This window comes from Spinacia oleracea, chromosome 6, assembly GCF_020520425.1.
Source record: "Spinacia oleracea cultivar Varoflay chromosome 6, BTI_SOV_V1, whole genome shotgun sequence".
In the NCBI taxonomy this organism is placed as follows: Eukaryota; Viridiplantae; Streptophyta; class Magnoliopsida; order Caryophyllales; family Amaranthaceae; genus Spinacia; species Spinacia oleracea.
This window is the reverse complement of record NC_079492.1, coordinates 14,443,776-14,467,033: the sequence shown is the minus strand read 5'-3', so window position 1 is coordinate 14,467,033 and position 23,258 is coordinate 14,443,776. Positions and strand designations below refer to the sequence as shown.

General features: G+C 34.7%; 1 protein-coding gene, 2 long non-coding RNA genes, 1 other non-coding gene and 1 pseudogene across 7 annotated transcripts; 4 read left to right on the top strand and 1 right to left on the bottom strand.

Annotated features, from left to right (window-relative positions):
* LOC110790699 (cysteine-rich receptor-like protein kinase 44) overlaps positions 1–2,343 on the top strand; it is a 58,117-nt pseudogene extending 55,774 nt beyond the window's left edge.
* A 4,513-nt stretch (positions 2,344–6,856) lies between these two features.
* Positions 6,857–8,040, top strand: LOC130459114 (uncharacterized). Its single transcript, XR_008922605.1, has 3 exons — positions 6,857–7,105; positions 7,706–7,790; positions 8,011–8,040. It is a non-coding gene; the product is annotated as an uncharacterized lncRNA (long non-coding RNA).
* A 1,206-nt stretch (positions 8,041–9,246) lies between these two features.
* Positions 9,247–12,000, top strand: LOC110790703 (uncharacterized). 2 transcript variants are annotated; one of them, XR_008924566.1, is made up of 6 exons: positions 9,247–9,429; positions 9,593–9,748; positions 9,832–9,940; positions 10,373–10,589; positions 10,764–10,955; positions 11,830–12,000. It is a non-coding gene; the product is annotated as an uncharacterized lncRNA (long non-coding RNA). The 2 variants fall into 2 exon arrangements; XR_002533895.2 differs by having other exon boundaries at positions 9,248–9,429; positions 10,373–10,563.
* Positions 12,001–14,819: 2,819 nt separating this feature from the next.
* On the top strand, positions 14,820–14,890 carry TRNAG-GCC (transfer RNA glycine (anticodon GCC)). Its single transcript has one exon. It is a non-coding gene; the product is annotated as a tRNA-Gly (tRNA).
* A 251-nt stretch (positions 14,891–15,141) lies between these two features.
* LOC110790707 (probable U3 small nucleolar RNA-associated protein 11) lies at positions 15,142–21,100 on the bottom strand. 3 transcript variants are annotated; one of them, XM_056833256.1, is made up of 9 exons: positions 20,926–21,100; positions 18,435–18,626; positions 18,239–18,329; positions 18,033–18,124; positions 17,740–17,831; positions 17,530–17,611; positions 17,131–17,214; positions 15,802–15,901; positions 15,142–15,398 (listed from the first exon to the last, which is right to left on the bottom strand). In XM_056833256.1, the coding sequence occupies exons 2-9, from the start codon at positions 18,488–18,490 to the stop codon at positions 15,306–15,308; spliced, it is 690 nt and encodes a 229-aa protein (XP_056689234.1). In that variant the 5' UTR covers positions 18,491–18,626; positions 20,926–21,100; the 3' UTR covers positions 15,142–15,305. The 3 variants fall into 3 exon arrangements, with proteins under 3 accessions (XP_056689234.1, XP_056689235.1, XP_056689233.1); XM_056833257.1 differs by having other exon boundaries at positions 18,435–18,535; XM_056833255.1 differs by having other exon boundaries at positions 18,435–18,532.
* Between the last annotated feature and the right edge of the window lie 2,158 nt (positions 21,101–23,258).

The following is a 23,258-nucleotide window of genomic DNA, read 5'->3' as shown; positions in this document are numbered from 1 at the left end:
TTCACTTACATTGATGGGAGAAGTTTGATCAGTTGCTCCAGTTGTTCTGCAGTGAATGCACCACTCTCTTGCACAGCTTGAACATTTGCAGCCACCTTGTGACCTTGTCCAGCTTTGCTTTTGTTCCACTTGTTTCCAGTTGCACCATCCTTCTCCTTGCCTCTTTGTTGATTCTTGTATTGAGGGTGCCACTTTGGATAACCAATGACCTTCCAACACTTATCAGAGAGGTGAGTCTTGCCTCCACACACAGTGCATCCAGTGTCTTGACCTTTGCCATACATAGCAGCTGACTCCCCCTCATTTTTGACTTCAAAGAGGGTTTCCCTTTGGGATTCTTCCTGCTGCAGCATACCACATGCTTCTTCCACACTTGGTAAGGGAGTTTGCATGAGGATTTGACTTCTTTGTGCAGCATAGTCCTCATCCAATCCATTCAGAAACTGGAACAGGTGTTGATCTTCCTGTTGTTTGTTCAAGACTTGAACAAAAGCATTGATCTCAAGGGTCATTTCAGTGATAGGAGGGTAGAGGTTTAGGCTCTCAATTTCTCCCCACAGGGTTCCCATCCGAGTGTAGTACTCAGAGATGGGTTGGCCTCTTTGTTTAATCTCATACACCTCCCTGTTCAGCCTGTATTTTCTAGCTCCACTTGTCTGCAGGTATCTCTTCCCCAGTTGCTTCCATATCTCACTGGCAGTGTTCAAGAACATCACAGATTTCTTGACTTCAGGAGTCATGGAGCCAGTCATCCATGCTATCACCATGCTATTGCAAGTCTCCCACTGCTCTTGCTTGACACTATCAGTGGTGTCCTTCTTAGTTAAACCAGTGACAAACCCCGGTTATCTCTTGGAGGCCAAGATTACCTCCATAGATCTGCACCATTCCTTGTAGTTGTTGGCTCCAGTGAGTTTATCAACAACCACAGAATGCTGTCCATCAGATGGGTGCAGGTAGAGAGGGTCTTGCATATCAGATAAAGTAATCTTCGACATTCAGACAGAAATGTTCCAAGATTCAAACTTTAGCAGATTCAAAAGAGAAGAACAGAAGGGAAAAGTGTTTGGTTTAGAAGGGTTCAACTTTGCTCACAATTTTTCTCAAACAGTGCTTGATTATACGCAACCTTGCTCTGATACCATGAAGAATCGAATGATTCTTAATACTGTAACCAAGCACACACTGAATAAGAGAAATTTTGTGTTTAAGGGCTTAGGCGGCTGATCCTATTTCATTCAATGAAAAAGCGATTGTTACAATGATGTACAAGGTATATATACACACTAAAACCTAGGGATTGATACCTAGTACAATCAGGTAATATTTACAAATAACCTTCACCACTACAGGACAAAATTAGGTGAGTGAAAGCCTCCAATGCACTGTTGTGCTGCTGCAGTCTTTGAGGACCAATGCACTGCTGCAGTCTTTGAGGAGCTTTTCCTCCATATTTCATCAGGTGATGATAAAGGTCGCAAGTTGCGACAATTATATTTAGGGTAATGATAAAGGTAGCAAGTTGCGATAATATTTAGTTATCGCAATCTTACGTGTCGGGGTTTAATTGGTACATATATGCGCCACATATGATATGCGTTATCACAATATTTTTACTATCAATGCAATATTTTTACTATAAAATATTTAAATAAAGTAGTCGATATGAAAAAGGAAACAAATTAGAATATTAAGATTTTTCTACATTTTTTTAACATGTACAATAGGTTATATATGTTAAATATTTTAATTTTCAATTTAAATCATGACACATAAGCATGTCATGCCATCATTGTGACACGGCTTAAAGGTCGCATGTTGCGACCTTTATAATTTTCGATTTTTATAATTTTTACTAATGTGAAAATACAACTATTAATGGTCAAAGTAGTGCATTGAAGATCGCGCATAATGAAAAAGTGGGAAATGATATGGAACAGGGGGAGTATGTAATTAATGTAATTCAACTTATTGCTAAAATATTGCATATATAATGTCTTACATGTATGGAGAAATTGGAGAGAAGATACAACTTTATCTGTCATTGATCCAACATTATCAACAGGGTCAAGAACTGAGATAATAAGATGCATACACATGGGCTTATTATGTGTTCAAGAAAACGTGGAGTTTCGACCAACAATGTCTTCAGCAATGTTGATGCTTAGTAGTCATTCTATCACACTTCCGGTGCCTTCTCATCCAGCATTTGTCATTGCTAGTTCCGATACGAACACTAAAGGGAGTACGTCAGCAAATGAGCTAGATTCAATAACTGATCTCTTGCCAAGATAAGATTCAAAGATGAAGGAGATTGATCGATAAATCTCACAATTGTTTGAAGTTTTTTGTAGGATGGAATTGAGCGTAATGTAGTTATCCTATTTGATGCAAAGCTTTCTAGCTATGGAATTGAGCGTAACGTAGTTTTTTGTAAGATGGAATTGAGCGTAACGTAGTTATCCTATTTGATGCAAAGCTATGGAATTGAGCGTAACGTAGTTTTTTGTAGGATGGAATTGAGCGTAACGTACATGGATTACTACAAAAATTTGTATCTTTAACAACAACCTAATTACGACGGATCAAAAATTCGGAGGTAAAAGCCTTTTGCGACGGGGCGAACAACCAAACAAATACGGGAACGTACAACCGTCGCAAATGTCTTTTATGACGGGTTAATGACGGGATTTTCCATTAACAACGGTCCCTTTTTATGACGGGTTCGCGACAGGAAATTCCATTATTAATCAACGATCATTGACCTTTAACGACTGGATTTACTGTTGTTAATTAGTATAATTTTTTGTAGTGGTTATAATAATTGGCTCACTAAGTATTGTTAGGAGGCTCAATCTAGTGTAAAAATAAACGTAGCGTACGTAGTTGTTATAGGTAAACAATGCAAATAACAATGACTTTTTTTTTGGGCAAAGTGATGGTAGGGTTGTGCACGGTGCACCTCTCATAGTCAATTCAATGTAAACTCGCAAGTAGAGCTGTCAAAACGGTTACTTGAGTCGGGTCCGGGTCTGATCCATCTCGGGTCTCGGGTCATGATCTGGTCGGGTCGTGTCGGGTCATTTTATCACCGGGTGCAGGTCGGGTTCGGTCAGGTTGAAAATTTATCTGGTCATGTCGGATTATTTTTCCATTTCGGTATAGGTCGGGTTCGGTTCGGGTTCGGGTCGGGTCTTTTTCTAATCGGGTACAATTATGGGTTCGGGTCTTAATGAGTCGGGTCAAGTTCGGATCGGATAATTACCGGGTCGGTTAAAATTCAGGTCGGGTTCACTATCGGACACGGGTTAAGACCGGGTACGATAACTATCAGAATTAGTCAAGTTTTAACCTTATAATTAACTTTTATAAATTTGGTTTAACGCTTTTCACTTGTTATAGATTAGGTAATTACTCCCTCTGTCCCAGAATACTCGCACTGGTTCGAGTCGACACGCTTGCTAATGCACAACTTTGACTACCAATATCTTTAACTATATATTATAAAAAACTTATGAAATATTAATATTTTGAAAATACATGTTAAGATAAAGCTAACAATATATTATATGCTAACTTTTGTTTTCATATACTAGAAATAAAAGAGGGTCAAAGTGAATTATGTGAATAGTGCAAAAAGTCAAACCGGTGCGTGTATTCCGGGACGGAGGGAGTATAAAAAATATATTAACTTGATTTAAGTTATTATTTAGTTAGGTCAATGACAAACCGGGTTGTCAATAGGTCGTGTAAATTCAGATAACGGGTTGTCGCGAATTGAGTCAATAACAGGTTCATCGGGTTATAATCGGTTTGGGGTTGACATGGGGTCGGGTGTTGAATCGGGTTCGGGTCATTTTTCGGTCGGGTAAGCTGACTCAGTTTTGTTATCGGTTATATTTCGGTCGGGTATCAGGTTCGGGTCCGGGTCATGCATTAACGGGTCGAAATCGGTCGTCGGTTTTAACGGGTTGGATACGGTCGGGTTACAAGTTTCCTATTTTTACGAAATTTCGGGTCTCGGGTCGGATCTGGGTCCTTAAATATATAGGTCGATTTAGGTCGGTTTCTCGGATCGAGTCAGTTTTTAACAGCTCTACTCGCAAGTATATCTGGTTGGATTTATAGATCAGACTCGTAACTACTCCTTTTATCATTTTATTAGTTTACAAACAATTTTACGTGTAACGTAACATACTTCCTCATACATATCATCATTGTTATTTATAGATAAATACACAATATTAACTTAATTATCTTAAATCAGACATCTAATTTCTTTTATCAGTGTACAATCAACGGAATATAAGCGCAAAGTCAAAATAGAACAACTAAAAAAGAATACGTCGTAGTCCGTACTACATAAAAAGGAAGTTTATGAGCGCAAACATAATGTTGATCCTCATATAGACAGTAAATTTTCTTATTTTATTTTTTAGATAAGTTATGCTACAGTTTTGATATAATACTATTTTAACTTTTGTGTATTTTCCTTAAAAAAAAAAATTATTAGCGCAAACATAAGTATTGTAAGAGAACGGATTGGCCCACTTCTTTGAAATGCAGGTAGTTAGTACATCCTCTGTTCCGCAAAGGATGTATCATTTCTATTTGCACGTATGCCAATACTCTTCTTTGAACATTATTATCTCTAAATGCGTATAAGTAAAAATTATAAAAAGTTGATATTTGGAATCTTTGCATTATTAATACGAATTTAACAAGATCTCACTTGACTATGTTTTTTCTTACACAACAGTGAAAAAATGATTGTCACAGTTGATTGATGAATAGTGCCCAAATGAGAAACGATGCATCTATTGTGGAACAGAGGAAGTAATAATTAATGGTTGCATAGGTATGCATCTATCACTAGATGTATAGGAGCTAAAAAACACTGCATTTTATATAACATACCCATTTTTCTCTCTCCTCTAACCTCTCACCATTTTCTCTCTCATCAAACCCCATTTTCTCTCTCAACAAAATCTCCACATTCTTTCTCATCAAACTACTGTTTTCTCTCATCAAATTACATATTTCTCTCTATTTATACCTCCAATTTCACTCCGGTGGATTCCACGGCGACGGTTGCTCATGCGTTTCCGGCGAATTTTGGTCAGATCTGCAGAATTTCTGGTCAGATTTGTTGATTTTCTGATCGAATCTGTCAAATTTCTGATCGATTTCGGCGAATTTTTGATCGAATTCGTCGAATATCTCTCTCCTCTCTTTACGCCAATCCATGTTTCTTTGTATGAAATTCATGAATTTCCTTTGTAAATCGATCTTTAATTTGCAGGTATTCGATGTTCATTTGCTGCGAATTCGTGTTTAATAATTTGCTAGTTTCGTCACCAAATTTAATTGCGATTTTAATTTAAATATTGCCGTTAATTGATTTCGTGGTTGGAGATGTTCAAATTAATATATGTAGTTCATTGTTTTGAACAACAATTTTATGCTCCGATTTTAGATCTATCGCCGGGCATGTTTAATTTATAAAGTCCAGTGTTCAGAATTGTAGAATGAACTAAATTTGGTAACTTGATATTGTTGTTATTGTTGGTATTGTGGTTGGGATTGTTGTTCTTGGTGGTTGTGGTAGTTATTGTTGAGTATTAATTTTGCATTTGTTATGCTAAGTTTATAATTTATCATGTTAAACTTATAAAAGATGATGTTCACAAATAATAACACTTTTGTTTGATGTTCAGTTTTTCGACTCTCGTGTTCAACTTATAAAGAATCATGTTCAACTAAATTAACTTATAAAACTATGATATGTTCCACACTTTGGTGTGATGTTCAGTTTCTCAAGTCTTATGTTCAATTTATAAAAAATCACATTCAACGAAATTTAACTTATAAAACTAATATATGTTCAATAATTTTGTGTGATGTTCAGTTTCTCAAGTCTCATGTTCAACTTAAAGAATCATTTACAACTAAATTTAACCTATAAAACTATTATATCTTCAACGCTTTGTGTGATGTTCAGTTTCTCAAGTCTTATGTTCAACTTATACAAAATCATGTTCAACTAAAAGCCAAGCAACAACATTAATAAGAAAGCAGTATACCACCAAACAACGAGCCAAAATCATTTTTAAAAACAGATGTTCATTATTATTCTTTACTAAAAGATCATGTTCAGATTTTATATGCAGGTGGTGTACATTATTCTTTACTAAAATATCAAAATAGGCATTGTCTAGATATTATCATGTTCAGTTTATAACTCATCATGTTCAACTTATAAAAGATGATATTCAATTTATAAAAGATGATGTTCAATTTATAAAAGATGATGTTCACAAATAAGAGCACTTTTGAATCATGTTCATTTTTTCAAGTCTTATGTTCAACTTATACAAAATCATATTCAACAAAATCCAACTTATAAAGCTAATATATGTTCAATACTTTTTAGTGATGTTCAGTTTCTCAAGTCTCATGTTCAACTTAAGAATTATGTACATAATCATGTTCAACTAAAAAGCAAGCAGCTATAGTAATAAGCAGCTGTTCATTATTCTTTACTGAAAGATCAAAAGTGACGTTGTTTAAATATTGTGTGTTCAGTTTATAATTTATCATGTTCAACTTATAAAAGATGATACTCAATTTATAAAAGATGATGTTCACAAATACTACAAGAATTTACCTTTTCGTGGCGAATATTTAGTACCGAGTATATAATTGCTACTATAAGTTAATAGTGTGTGTTAAATAATATAGACAATTATCCCACTTTATAATCGCTATATTAGCCTTTAATTAATCAAGACAAAAAACTAATTAGATATTATTCCCCGTATATTGTCCTATTTCACAAATTGCGCTCAACTTTTCGTTCAAAACTTTTTCGCTCAAAACTTTTCAGTTCCCTCCACTGCCTTCCATCTTCTCAAATCAAGGTTAAGATCAGTCTTCTCTCATCCTCCATAGGTGACACCAGTTGATACCAAAATCTTGAACTCGAAGCGCGGGATTCTAGGAGAGGGTGTGAATAATTCACGCAAACATTGGTCGATTTTTTCATCCTGGATTATTAAACTGATTTCACGAAACTCCATTGCAGCAGTTTCATCACAAGTTCAAGGTAATTTTCCTCTTTTATTTTAATTCTTTTCGAATTTTGGTTTAATTTTCCTAATTATTTTCGAAATTTGTGAATTTTCCCAATCCGGTAATCCTTTACAAAATTTGGTTGATTTTTCCTAATTCTTTTCGATATATGAATGATAATTACATATTAATTCAGTTTCCTTTGTCATCGCTTCTCTCCTGCCCTCAAATTGATCCGTTAATTTCACGAATTTCCAGGTGATTTCCCTCTTTTATATTCCAATTATTTTCGAATTTTGGTTGTATTTTCCTATTTCTTTTCGAATTTTGGTTAAATATCCATATTTTTGTTCAAATTTTGGTTGAGATTTCATCCTCTGGTTCATTTTGAATTGCTTTTACAGTTTGGGTTCAGTACCATGATTTGTTGTGGTTAGTTTTGTTGTTTCCTTAATTGTTGACACCTCTCATGATGATATACCCAATGGGAGCATAGGTCTTAATTCTGTTCAACGGAATTATCTGCGGGTTTCAATTGGGGATTCGATTCCTGTCAGAAGGTTGGGTGGTTTATCTTCTAGTTTGTGATCTTGAAACTTTTACTTGACTCCTTTTCATTTTCCCTTGTTTGTAGATTTGCACCTCCTCGAGATTTTATACTTGCAGTGCTTACTGTTGAATTGGACTATTTATCAAGAGCAAAAGCAAGAGAAGAACAGGTGTGTTCATTTTCCATTTTGTATTGCTGGTTATTGTTTCAAATCAGATATGTGTACTTTTAGAAAAAGGTGATTGCTTATTGGTCACTCGATGCTTCCATTTTCTTTGTTGTTGTCTCTAGAACTACGTAATCTACTTAACCCGTTACCTCTATGCATATTGATTCTGGGGCCGTACAGTTTGTTTCTATGAACTCTGATTTTTTTTGTTGGTTATCAGGTTGATGCCATTGTTGTAACTCAGACCAGGCAAGTTTATTTTATTTAAATTTTGTGTTTCCCGCTTTAGTTTGTGTGTGTATAACTGTATATATATGCGTGGAAAATTATTTGCATGCTTGAATCCTCTGGTGCTGCACTGCTGCATCAGCTGTAGCTGACTAGCTGAACAACACTGACATCAGGACAATGGAAATTCAAATAGATATATCTTTTTATTTATAGATATTATTGGCCCCTTTCGTATTTTTTTTACAGTTGCTATCCAAACCCAAATTCCTAACCCCGGCAAGATTTTTAACAGTCATTTATATCAAAACTAAAGGAAACATTCCTAATTTCCAAATAGCACTCAGACATTCGGCTGATCCATCCTCCTTATCTTTACTGCCTTTATATAACACAAACTTGCAGTCAATCTAAGAGGTCTCTAATATCTCTAGTCTAGCAACCAATTGCTAATCTGAGGTAGACTTTAACTATGGTGTTACTTGACTCTTATACTAGTGTTCGACTGTGTACACGTCTGAGTGTTACAACTCACAATTGGCCAGTTATGGAACTTTTGTGGTTTAGTTTAGAATGACATGTCGTGTGTCCCCATATTGGAATGTCAAGCATATGGCACGGGTATCTTTTCTTAGCTAAAGGTTTTTGAGTATCATAGCTCCAAAGAACGGGTTAAAATCGCACATACATTTGTAGCAAAACATGCCCTCTTCTAGTTAGATTTTTTTTCTTCCAAACGCACATACATTTGTGAAAAGGGATGAGGTTATCCATACCTGTAATCGTACTGAGTTCTTGCATTCCAAATGTGCTTAGCTATAAGATAATTCTTGAATATATGATCTCAACTGTCTTCATTTTATACGGAGAAAATGGCATGGTGTGATTTTACATTCCCTCTTCTAGTTAGTTTTTTTCTTCAAAACAAGTGCATTATTAATCAATTTCTAGCAAAACATATTTTCTTTAGGCGTAATCTCCACACTCTTAAGATTTGACTTAAACCTCTGATCCCCTTTTAACTATGAGATCTAAGCTTGGTCATTGGAGGATAAAGACCATTATCCTAATTTAAAATATCATCAACTTTGTTCAACATTAGCAGTTTATCTTCATAGCTGTTAGCTGGAATATCCATGGAAAGAATCTATAGGCCATCTTTTCTTGAGACCACCGGAAGACCATGTTCAAAATTTGCTTCTTTCATAGAGAGCAAGTCGTGCTTCTCTTTCCTCTTAACAATTTGTTTGATGACTTACTTTCTGCAGGTTCTGAGTACCTAGGCAATGACTTTCTTTTCACGGTCAACTAGGTTGTTGTTGAGGGACAGGAAAAGTAAGATAGTGAAAGGGGGATAATGTCAGCGGACATATACATTAGTTTTGAGGCAGCTGGTGGAAGTGGGATAAAGGTATTGTCTCCAATTCTTTGTACTCGAGCTTGAACTTATATTGCAAGAACTTGATTACTAATCAAGTGATTGTTATCTGTCTTCATTGTGTTCAGATCTGCTAATATTATGAGATTGTAGAAGCATTGATGGAGAAATGATTGTATCTTAATGTGATTTTCAGATAATCAATCAGCGTGAATCAGCTAGCAGCAACCTGTTTAAACAAAAAGAATTCCATTTGAAGGAACTTAGTATAGGTGGTCTGGGTACAGAGTTTGCAGATATATTTCGAAGAGCTTTTGCCTCCAGGGTTTTCCCCTCCACATGTTACTAGCAAGTAATATCTTAGCTTTAGTTGATATGTCTTTGGAATATTTATATTATGAATTACTCATCTGTATTTTGCATTGGTTACTGTAGATTGGGAATCAAACATGTTAAAGGAATGCTTCTTTTTGGGCCTCCTGGTACTGGCAAGACTCTGATGGCACGTCAAATAGGAAAGATGTTGAATGGAAAGGATCCAAAGGTATATTTAATTAACCTTTGCGGGCTGCTTATTTTTCGAGATAACGGGTTTGACAGCTACATAACTACAAATTGTTATTGTCATTTAAATTTTATTTCTTTGACTAAAATCTTTGAGACATATTTCTGGAGTTCGTATTGGTTCCGAGTAAACAAGATCTGTTAATTGGTCATTGGGCATGATTACATGTTTTGCATTTACCTTTGATGTTGGAGGGAGAGTTTGGGTTCTTTACCATGATTTGTTGTGGTTAGTTTTGTTGTTTCCTTAATTATTGACACTTCGCATGATGATATACACACCTTAAATTAGCTATAAGTTAGTTAGAATTATACAAAGTTTGACAATACTTTATCTAAACTATCAATGTGAGGTCAAATTCAATGTATCTCCTTCTTAAGTTAGTGTTTTTGGGTGTGTTGACTGCTTCAGGATCTCCCAACCAGCTTGTCCTTCTTATTCTCGAATGGATCTGAATCAGATCAAACATGTAGCTCGAGCTTCTGGATTAGCCGCCAACTAGAAGCTAGCTGTTGGATCTTCCACAAGCTAGTTGTTGCTGATGCTGTCAGCTAGCTAGGTGTTGCTGCTGTCAGCTAGCTACTACTGCTGCTTTCAGCTAGGTGATGCTCTGCTGCCTGCCAGCCAGGTCAAGTTATTGTTATTGCTCTTCACAAAGTCTTAACAAATTTGAACTTGCAAATTTAAAGAATGGCTCCTATGTCTGAGAGCTCTATTGTATGTTCAAATAACAATGTTGGAAAAGCGTCTGCATCTTTTGTGCCTTTTTAACATAATTCTATGGTATTGTGGCATTGGACAGAGATGCTCTGAAGCCTGCTGCCACTAAAGCTCCAGCCAACATCTGCGCTGAACTGGTTATGAGAGAAGCAACAAGGCCTGTTGTTGTTGCTGATAACCCCAACCTACTAATCTTAAGAAGGTTCCTGCTGGAGTTAATAGTATAAACAACTATTACTGTGTTGACGGTCATAAGACTGGAAATTTCATCACGGTATGACTGCAACAACATCAACTTTTTCTTTTCCCCGTCTAAAATCTTATGCACATGATTATAACCAAATTCCCTTGGTACTTACTATTAGTTTTAACTCTTTGATTAGATAAGATTCTAAAAAGAGGGAGAATTCTTATTTACGTAAGCATTATAGTGTGACCTTATTATTATCATGCATACTTGGGATGTTCAATCAGGGTTCCTTATGGGGGGAAATAGTTGAAAATGCGTGTCATAAAAACATTGAGCAATATGGAAAGTTGAATATTCTAGAGCTTCTTCATTGCTGAAAATTATTTTCTGACTTTGAAAATTATTTATTTTTAAGAAATTGAATCATGAGGGTTTTCTGGTGAGGTCTAAGTGTCATTCTTTCTCTCCTCTTATTGATTCAGTATAATTGACTTGTGATCCGTATTTGTTATTGTTAGATTAGTTACAAGTAGTTGGACTTTGTTAATGAACTATGCTATTCGTCTGCCTGAATCTCAGACCAACTTGTCTTCAGCGTTTGAGCGGTGATCCCCTACTTGTAACTGTGGCAGAAATGTTGCTCCATACAAAATCACCTCTAAATATATTCATTATTTTGTGAAGTTTTTGCTGATGAATGATAGATAATAAAAATAAACTGTTATTTATCATGGATTTCTCATACTAATACATTGACCTTTACTTCCTATATTAAGATTATGGAATTACCCTTTATTTTCCATTATTCAACTCTGTATTAGTTTGCTACTTTCTTTATTGAAATTCTGCCCTTTTTTTGAGTGGCTTGCTATTTGTATTGTATGTTGCAGTGTATTAATTGTAGAGAAATATTTTCTTACTAGTGATATTAATTATCGTACATTTTTTGGACTTGCAGATAACTCTTTATTTGGCAACGATGAAGTCTTACTTATTTGGGGAAGCACATGAAGTTATCGACTTATTAGTTATTTCGTTGTTACATTGTAGTAGTTGATTAGTTGTTTATCTTGCCATTTGCAAATTATTAAACAACATTTTGTTAAGTTTTTAAGACTAGACAATTATATATCACCTATGTAATGACTTATGATTTACTCTATATGAGTTATTTATTTGTGATATTATTTTTTATCTTATAATTATCTAGGATTTTAAATTTATATTCATTTATAATTATAGTTGTCAACATGCTTGATAGCGGCAACTTTTGACAAGCCTAAGTATTTTGTAGCGATTATAATCGCTGCTATAGACTGTCAATCTGGATTGTTATCCAAGCAAATGTATCAATTACGAAATTAATAGTATCACTTAAATTTGCAACAATAAATAACCTATGGCTAGACCTGTCAAACGGATCGGTCGGGTCGTGTTATCAAAAATTACGTTCGGGTTCGGGTTGAGTTGGGTCGGTCACTTTCGGGTTCGGGTTTACAAATGCTTGTTCAAGACCCAGAACTTTCGGGTTCGGGTCGGCCCAATGGGTTGAGAGATTTTAAAACGCGCATTATATTTTCATTACTTTAGGTGATAAATATACAAAATATGGGCACAAATTAACAAATTTTCCTACACAAGTTTATATTTAGTCAAATCCAACCATTAAATGACGTATAATTGAAATTAAAATCATATTACACACAACAATAGTAAAAACAACATGTTTATTATGCTTAAATTTTCTCATAATCTCATTTATTACTATAAATGCAATGATTTTCAATCGATCGGGTCCAAAACGGGTTCGGTCGGGTTTTGACCCATTACTTTTCGGGTTGCTCGGGTTCGGATAAAATCGGGTTACGGGTCACAAAATCTAGTTCAGAACCCAGTATTTCCGGGTCGGGTTCGGGTCGATTTTCGGGTCGGGTCGATTTTTGACAGGTCTACCTATGGCAGTGATTATAATCGATACGATAGATATCTAATAGCAGTTATTGCATTCCCTACTATAGCTACCAACAACATCGATTCTTTTGCCGCTAAAACTAATATATTTGGCATGTGAAATAAGGGAATTGTAATGATTATAATCGCTACAATAAGCGATACTATTATACATAGTATTTCGTATCGATTATTTTGGTCTACCCCATTGAATGTAATAATCGCTACTAAAGGCTACAGCAACGGTGGCTATCGCCTCGAATAGCTAATTGCTGGGGAATGTTTTCGTAGCGAATATATTCGCTACTATAGACCAAAATAATCACCACGAAAACCCTTTTTTCTTGTAGTGAAATAAGAAAACTTTTGTGTGATATGATGTTCAGTTTCTCAAGTCTCATGTTCAACTTATAAAGAATCATTTTCAACTTATAAAGAATCGTGTTCAACTAAATTCAACTTATAAAACTAAGAATGTTCATAAATATATAAGACACTTTTGTGTGATGTTCATTTTCTCAAGTCTTATGTTCAACTTATACAGAATAATGTTCAACAATAGGTTAATATGAATGCGCCAACAAAAGAAAAAAAACCGATTTAGAAAAATGAAAGATGTGGTATTAAGAGGGGTTGCAAGAATTGAAGAAGAATTGAAGGCAGAAACAACAAGAAAATAATCTGCAAATAAGGAAGCAGATAGAAAGAGAAAAGAGACCGGTGTAGCGAAAAAAGTGGAAGCCGAAAGGAAGCAAGCAGAAAAATTAGAAGCATATAGAAAGAGAAAATAGGCAACATCAACTAAAATAGAGGAAGCAGATAGAAAATAAATGACATGTTCATTTTTTGAACATGAATGTTCATTAAATTACTTTAATTGTTTGTTCCTTATGCGTGCTAGCAGCTTACTTAAATTATAATTTATTTATTTTTGGAAAACAATCGTGATAAAAACATTTAAAAAGATTTAAAAAAAATTTAAAAAAAGGAAACAAAATAATGCACTAAAAAGGAAGGCTGCAACTGCTAAGACGAAGCAGTTGAAACTCATATGCATGCAGAATTGCATGCATACCTATGCAGTCAAAAATTTGGACAGGTGTACTGGGCCTCAATAGCCCAAGAAAGTTAAACCTACCCAGGGGTGATCAAGTCATTTAGAAATTAAACTTAGCTCCTCAGATAACTACGATTAAGATAAAGACTCTAAAGTCATTTCATAAAGCGTTGAACAAAAGTAAGTGAAACATGGAAATAATAATAACAAAAAAATCTACTTATTTATTTGTATCTGGATCTTTTCTAAATGAAAAGTTTCAGCTTTCACATACATCAACGTATAATTTGTATACTAATGAAACTCTAATACTAGGATATATATCTCGTATAAACGTGTATTTAGGAAATAGTGTTCTAATGAAACTCTAATACTAGAATATATATATGTCGTACAAATATGTATTTACGAAATAGTATATTAGTGAAACTCTAATACTAGAATACGGAGTATGTAATATGGTACAACAGAATTGAGGATATACTTTGTTTTGGACAATACTTGAGGTCAAATATATTGTCCAAACGATTTTATAGGTGAGTACTTCAAAGCGAAGCATATAGGTGCGCCGAAATTGAAACTTAACGGTCTTCGGTTGTATTGAAGATCTGGAAGGGTGTGGATGAACTGCGAGGATATTATAACTCCATCAACTTAACGTGTCTGCAAATATGTTCCCATGTCCTATTCATAAAAACTGTTGCCTATGGACACCATTGCAAGTGCTGGAATTGGTATCAGGGACAATTCTACAACAATCGAAAATGCTAAACAAGTGAATACAATCAAATTGTCAAGGAATTACTTAGAGTGGAACGGTATGGTAAATTTGGACAAAGTTGAAAGTGTACGGGTTACTAATTTACTAAAGATTAGATGTCTATTCAACATGGACAAACTACTACATATTAAATGTTTAATTTACTAATGAAAGACAACAAGCACCAGTGGTCTAGTGGTAGAATAGTACCCTGCCACGGTACAGACCCGGGTTCGATTCCCGGCTGGTGCAGTTTTTTTTCTTTTTCTTTTGAGGGTTTCAAAAATAACCATTAATTCATTATCACAAAATGGTGTTCTCTTGATTTGCGGATGAGGTAATCTGCAACGTATGAGGCAAACCAAAGTAAAGACGCTCATAGCATCTGCACCGATCTCCCATGTTCATCACTTAGCAAGTGATCTCCATTTTGACATCCAACAATAATATGCAAACAATATAACAAGAAAAAATCCAAGTGCATCATTCATGGCACAAACGGAAACATTTAAGCAAGCCTGGTCTTGCATTCTTAAATAGCCCAAAGTCTACATTCTTACATATTACCAAAGTTATTAGTTGATTAACATTAACTAAAACTAGAATAAATGACCTGAACATTATTTGTTAACATTACAAACCATATATTATAAAATACTTGGTATTTTTATCGTTTACGTTCTGCCCGCCACTTGTAAACTGGCCTACCGGTGGGAGAAACAATCTCATCTTCCCGTAGCTTGCGTTTCCTACCCTTCTTCTGCATCAACACAAAGATAAAAACTCAGAACAAAATTTACAAGGGATAGAAAAGAGACACAAAACATAGAATTTGGCCACATGATGACTAAATACAGCTCAACAGACATTTGAGGGAGACTTTAGTCTAAATTAGACAGTAAATTTCTAATATCAACTGTAATTCTATCAGATGCTCTAGTATGTACTGATTTAATTATTTAAATGCCAAATAAAATTAAAATAACGCTACATATTGAACCCTACAATAGAACATCTCAGTAAACTAAATCAACTAGTTGATTATGGGCATCTACAATCAAATGTACAGTAAATTTGGGGCTCAAGAACGTCTGGCATCTACTCTACTCTCTCAGGGCATTATAATCAGAATTTTTTAGATGTTGTTAAGCTTGAATTGGTACCTGTAGCTCTTTCTGCAAGGCCATCTCTGCATAGACTCTCTCCAAATCTTCAACTCTTTTCTCTCTTGCCTCCAACTCCTTGTAGGAAGCTTTCATCTTCCTGCCCAAAATAAATAATAAAATGAGTAGATATAAAAGGAAACAACAGTTCACAACGCACAAGAAAGAAACAAAAGAGATCACTATAATACTACTACCCACAATCTAACGTTCTAAATTTGCTTTAAAGATCACAGAATTGTGATAATTCAAATACTGAATCATCAGAAAATCAAATCACACCATCTTTGTAATAAGTAAATGCCTCTTTTTCTACTGAAGACGTCGGAATTATTTGTAATAAGATATTGGCCCCTTCTCCCGAAGTTACGGGGCTATTTTGCCGAGTTCCTTAGAGAGAGTTGTCTCGCGCCGCAAGAACTAATTGAATTTTTTGGGCGGAACGAATCGGGACGCGCTTTGGGAGAAGCAATATAAAATTCAAGACAAAATCTATAAAACCATAATTTTAAAATCAATTGCAGATTTGTTGAGTTTAAAAACTCTGAACTTCAGTTCATGTTCTAGAAAATCGACCTAGTTTTTTCAATACAAAATGGAGATATTGTGGTGTTGTGCTGTTGTGTATTGGGACGATACCTTTAGGCTTCAGCAAAACCTCGCCGGGTCTCCTAAGGCACAACAGTGTTCAAACATTTTGGAAGTTCCAGATGACGTAAGACAGAATGTTTAGGGTCTTCAACTTACAGTAATTTATTGAAACTTATAGGACCTTATTAGAACTTATAGAGTTATAGGAACTTATAGGACCTTATTGAACTTATAACACGTTAAAGGACTTTATTTAGCTTATATGACCTTATTGGACCTCAAACTTATTTAAATAAGGTCCTACATGTTGAAGAGAACACCAGCGTACATAGGTCCTTCAGTATTCCAAGAGATTAAGATTCAAGACCAACAGGCTATTACATCATTTTTACTCGGTCTAAGATGGCTTAACATGCAAACGTTTTTGTTAAAAATCATGCAAAAAGAACAAATTTATTAAACTGAGAAAATCAATCCTCTTGCATCAGCAAAAGAGAAAACAATGAAAAACGAAGGACTTGCCCTTTGTCACTTTGAAAAAGGCAACGAAATTGTAGAAGCATTTCAAATCACAAGCTCTATAACATTTTGTATATGTTTCTTTTGAAAAGGTAAGGTAAACAAACACAAGGCTCCCCTATCTCAAGCTTGCTTCAGAAAAAGGAGAAAAAGGAAAATCGAAGGACTAAAAATGCCAAAATAAGTAAGAAACGAGTTTTTTTTAAAACAGCCTTTTACCTCATGATAGCAGAAGGTACAGACCCTGATGTACGAAGCTCTCCATCCCTTGAGGATTTTGATTGTATCTCTTTCGCCTCTTCACTGTTTAACAAAAGGTTTCCAGATACCTCAATTAGAGCTATTAAGTTAGCAATTTCCTTTTGTCACATGGGGAAAAGGCAACAAAAATGCAGAAGCATTTCAAATCACAAGCACCAAAACATTTCGTACATGTTTCTTTACAAAAATTATTTTGTATATAGTGATGACTGATGAGAAAATAGGAGGGCAATCGAACGAGAAAACAGTTTTACCAGTGTACAATCAAAACCATAAGAAATAGAGAGAGAAAGAGAAGGGGAAGGCTAAGTCTCCACAGCTCCACTCCTCTTTAATCTCAAAGTTTGAAAGACAAACCTGTCTTCTGCAAAATAAACGTGTTTGCTCGAGGGTCGATTATCTGAAGAATGAAGCACAGCTCTAAGCTTTTCCACTTTCTGTGAACAGAGAGGACATGGTGTCAGCAATGTATACACAGTAAAACAACAATGAAAAATAAGCAACCGTTTGTATATCTTTCACAACAAATATATAATATCAGAAATACTAAGCTATAAGTAATTTCCTTTTTTTCACTTAGAATTTTCTGAAGCACATATCCTCGGTCTTGTGTCTTCATCAACAAAAGTTCTTCTGGTGTATGCTTGTTTGCCTCGCTCCTATGGTTATAGAAAATCAAATCAATGACAGCTGAAGGAACATTAAGCAATTTGGGGATGCCGAGATCATAACCATTATGATTTATGAACGTTTTTTATTGGGAAGCTTGATAAAAAAAAAAGGGTGTACTAGAGGGTTAAAAGTAGAACGCCGAAAACCATTATGAACACGGCATTTCTCAAAACAAGAACATGTCTTACTCTGGTCTATGAACTCCATTAATTGTGTTAGATCTGATCATGCCAAAATAAAATTCATCAGGGTTCCTATTCGCCGCCTTTTCTTTGAGTCTCTGTTAAAAAATATCCAAACCGGAATCAATCAAGATCGCAACTTCTAAAACAAAGGTGATAGAAAAACAATCAAATGTTCAACAAGTAAAAGGAACTAGAAATGAAAACTTTACCCGTAATGTATCCTCCTTTTTGTGGTATTCTTTTGCACGGATGTCATAGTCCTTTTTCTTTTCAAGGATCCCAAACTTTTTCCTTGAATCCCTGAATCCATAACAAGAAACAAAAACGAAAATTAAAATTAAAATTAGGAAAAAAGGATTTCGAAAACAAAGCAAATCAAAAGACGAACTTAATAAGTAGGCTTACGGTTGCGATCGCTCCTTATATGCTCTTTTCGAGATTGCATTTCTTATAGAAGACATCTTGATCCTTTGTGCAATATCAAAAATCTCCTGTCTAATACTCTGCTACAATAAAACCGCTCATTCAATTAACATCCGAACTAATATATTAATAGATCAGGCCCGTCCCTGAGGCAGGCCAGGAGGGTTCCCCGCCCTGGACCATGGAGGGATGAACGGTGATAGTCAGAAAAATTAAATTATATCAAAAAGGATTATACGAATTTCAAGTAGAATTATAAAGTGTGTATAGACTAATTAGACATAAAACAACACCAAAAACAAACCCAGCAAAATATTTAACAATTTGAAACTTACCATATCAGAAAATTCGAATAAGTAATCCTAATCAATCTTAGGACAATCATGTCATAAAAAGCTAAGAAAAAAAACCCAACAAAAAGTACTTAAAAATACTTGTTATTATCATACACTATCAACATGACATTGACAGGTTGATTAAAAGAAAGCTAGCTTGCAAAATTTGGCCAAAGTGAATAAGTAAATGTACTAACTTTAATCAATGCAACAGAGACTTCCTTTGCAAATTATATCTAATACCCTAATCCATAAACTCCACCAACCATACTTAGACATGCTTTATCAGTTTAACACATAGACGAAGCATTAGACTCACGGGAAAAAAATCTAGGAAAAACAAAATATCATCAGACTAATTAACCTTCCATTTAGAACCCAATTATAGAATAGAACTTGAGCAATAACATCTAGTTTCTATTAAAAAAAACAAAAATTAAAAATAGGGGTAATAATACTCTTACAAGACTGATTGGTTTGATGTATTGATCAGTTTCACAATTCACACAACTTATATCATCAGATAGATTGCCATATCCGGACTATTAAAAACTAGAATTAATGAATTATGCATATCAGAAGCAGAGAATATGAGTAAACAATAAGTTCAAAATGTATTCTAGCTGCATTCTGCATGCAATTTCTAAGTCAACTTTTACTTAAAACTAGTAGTCAGGTTCTTATTGCATGCTAGACTTATTGCACAAGTTTCTAATGGACTCATATAGAACTCACACCTAGTTAGTACTTGTTTCCTTGTATCATCCAGCTGACTATGCTTGGATCACCCTTTAAGAAACTGGTTTCTGGGCTAATTGCAGCTTTTTCTGATTTTTATTTCAGGAAAGGCAAATATGCGTAAGCATTATGCTAATTTCTTTTGTTATGTTGTTACAAGTTCTTAAGGAAAAAAACAAAAACAAAAATGTTTGTAATTTACCCAGAAAAATGTCTAGCATTACTGTTTTACACTTTTGATTTTCAAGTGCCTGAAAATCAAGCATTGTTAAGCTTGATGTTAGTGAAAGTCTTTCACTCTTTTGATCGTAGCTTAGCAAAATTCTTGCAGAATGTATTCAACTTCATCTTATCCTTTCCTCTTAGTCACCCTTTAAGAAAATTGAAGGTAAGGTAAGAATTCAACTGTATTGTAACCCTTCCCTCTCTATATCTTCCCAGACCCCTGTGTATCTCCAAGTTTCTCTCTCCCTTTCCGTGTTCCATTCCCCCTGACTGACCCCCTGCCAATCTGTTCATATCTGCAAGTTTGTCTATTATCTATGCAGGAATTGCACTTACTCTTCAAACTCGGACATGAACTATAGAAAATTCAGAATCACAATAAGATGATCCAAAAACAAAGAAATTTCATCCTAACACATACAAAACTATGACCTAGTTCATTAAGAACACACCAACAAACAATGGCATTAGTCAGCTTAAACAAACATTGGTGTTTGAGAAATCTCTTCTCTGTACTCATTCATTGAAATATCAACAAAGACTTCATATAATTGTTCTAATCAATCACTAACATTCTTGCTCCGATTAGGCATTTCACATCAGAATAACTTGCAATTAACTAAGTATTATATAATACACATCAGAATAATTTAAGCCAAAACTCCAATTAAAAAAAAAGGCATAGCGAATATCTAAAGTAATAAAATTCAAAATCTTTCCCTGCTTATATGATAACATGAACTGATTGTTTGAATTACTAAGAGTCCAAAAAGGAATCGCAAAAGATGATAACATAATCCAAAACAGAGAAAATTCGTCCTAACATATACAATTAATTGATAAGTTCAGATAACCTACTCCAATTCAAAATTCTTCAAGTGCCTCGCAAATCACCCCAATTTCCCACAAATAAATGATTGTGTGAATTATTAAGAGTCAAAATATCGTCAAAATTAATCCATCTTACACTTAATCATCTAAACACCATATGTAAAGTTTGTAAAAGAGCTCATTCATACAAGAACACAACTTACACAAATGACCAATTGACCATCAGGTTCTCCACGCTAACAACATCTAACACTATTTTTACAAGGAATTAAGTAGTGAGCAAGTGAAGAGCCCTAACTATTTTCTGAATCATTTTATGTCTAATTCAAAAAGGAATTAAGTACCTGCAATGGAGTTAGAAATGTTGAGTCGTTCCCGGAGCCGAGTGACCGGCGGTATTGAGTTACTCCGACAAGGAGACAACGGTTGGGAGTTGGGCGGCGGGCGGCGGCCGGAAAGAGCTAAAGAGAAATACTACCGTAGTTTAGGTTTCTACCGTCTGCAACTCATTTGGTAGGTTTTGAATTTTTGTTTTTATATAAAACTAGTTAAACGCACGTGAAAAGCACGTGTTGTTTTGATTTTAATGATTTGTTTATAAAGTTATTTACTTTTACAGAATAACATAATGTTAAAATATCATTTATATTATTATCTACATTTTTTTACATTGAAAAAAATGCTAAAGTATTTACGTCTGCAAAATATAGTTAGAATATTTACACATACTTCATTATTCTTCTATTCATCAAAAGTAGTTGCATGTCTAATTACAAAGAGTTTGGTTTTTTTTTTACATCCAAAAGTGAGACTAAATATATATACATAGTCAAAAGAAGCTTGGTGAACCTGTAAATAGTCAAAAGAAGCTTAGTATAGCTATAGCATGTTCAAGTTGTACGCCGTCAAAAAATTGCTTCGTCTACTTAGCATTGAAGTGGTATGTCGAACCAACTCTACAAAATCATGTTGAGTCCGCTTCAAGCATCCATTGTTTCAGTTGTAGTAACATAGGTTGAGTAAACTTCTGCCATGACATGATTCACAAGATGCTACTGAATATAAAATTTTAAGAAGTAAAGTAGCAATCCTAGAAGTGCGGTAATTAAAGGTCCTATCAAGATGCCAAATACTAGAAGGCAATGAACTCAAAACTTTCTAAGAAGTTGTTTAGTTACTCTCCATTTCATATCAATAAGGATAAGAACCGACAGATGAATTCAACAAAGTCTAATAGAGGAACTTTCTACTTGAACAATTGGTGAACTGTGTCAAAGTACACAGTTTTTTCCCAATGCATTCTATAGTTAACTGAAAGCTAAAAAACTAATGAGAAAGCGGGAACAATCTAGAGCTAACCCCTCTATCTCTTAAGCCGATGAAATAGCTCTTATGTTACTTTGAATGAGATATGATTTAAAAACCAGTTCCTAAAGAGTACAACTTACTCTCAGACCTTCGCACACACATTGAAGGGTTAACTAACCATCTGTTGGCCACTTCCGCCCTCAAAATTCATGTTGTTCTTAGCTCACATTAGTTTCTTCAAACCATACTATTTTTTTGCAGGCAATTTTCTCAACAAAAAAAAAAAAGGCAACCATCATTTAAAATTGCCTAAGTTATATCAAGAGTGCAACAATCCAATAGCATAAGCTCTTGAGGTATGTCAGTTATAGTTGGTATTTCGAAAAGTATAACAAAGAGTTATTACCTTGTTACAAGACATGATATATATATATACACACACGTATGACTATAGCTTTCCAATTGGATGTTTTTGTCTAGCTTTTCCAGAGTGGTATCTCACTGATGGCTCCACGCTGCTCTTAGGAAGCAGTGCGAGAGCACCCTTCTGCCTTTGCACTCGAGGGCCAATCTCCGATCTGCTGAATCCATGGGCAGGCAAGAGACAACCTCCTAGAATTCCATCCGTTTTCTGGGTTTGGAAAAGCAGGTTTTTTTCGGAAAAATCTATTTATTCTGGTGGTCCTACTTCCCTTATAATGAGAAAGTAAACATAAGATCAAGAAAAGTAAACACAATATCGACAGAAAGTAAACACAAGATCGGAAAAAGTAAACACAACATCGAGTAAAAGTAAACACAATATAATCAAAAGTAAACACACTATCGACAGAAAGTGAACACAAGATCAAAAAAAATAAACACAACATCGAGTAGAAGTAAACACAATATAATCAAAAGTAAACACAATATCGACATAAAGTAAATACAAGATCAGAAAAAGTAAACATGAGATCAGAAAAAGTAAACACACCATCGGATAAAAGTAAACACAACATCGACAAAAAGTAAACACAACATCAGAAAAAGTAAACACAACATCAACAAACCAATAAGAACTAAAAACCCTAATTTCACTTGTCCGAAAATAAAAATTGAAAAGGGGATTACCTGGGCAACGGAAGAAACGAAAAACAAATCCCAGAATGTGAATTTAGAAGAAGAAGAAGAAGATATGAGAAAGAAGGAGGAAGAGATTGAAAGAGAGAGAGATAGAGAGTGAGAGAATTCGCAGGGGAGGAGGGAGGTGTTAGGTTATGATACATATGACAATTCATAAATCATGCGGAAAAAACATAAAGCCAGGAAAGCATATTATTTACACATAATCATTTAGCATAGAATAGATGCATACATGTTGTAGCGTGCC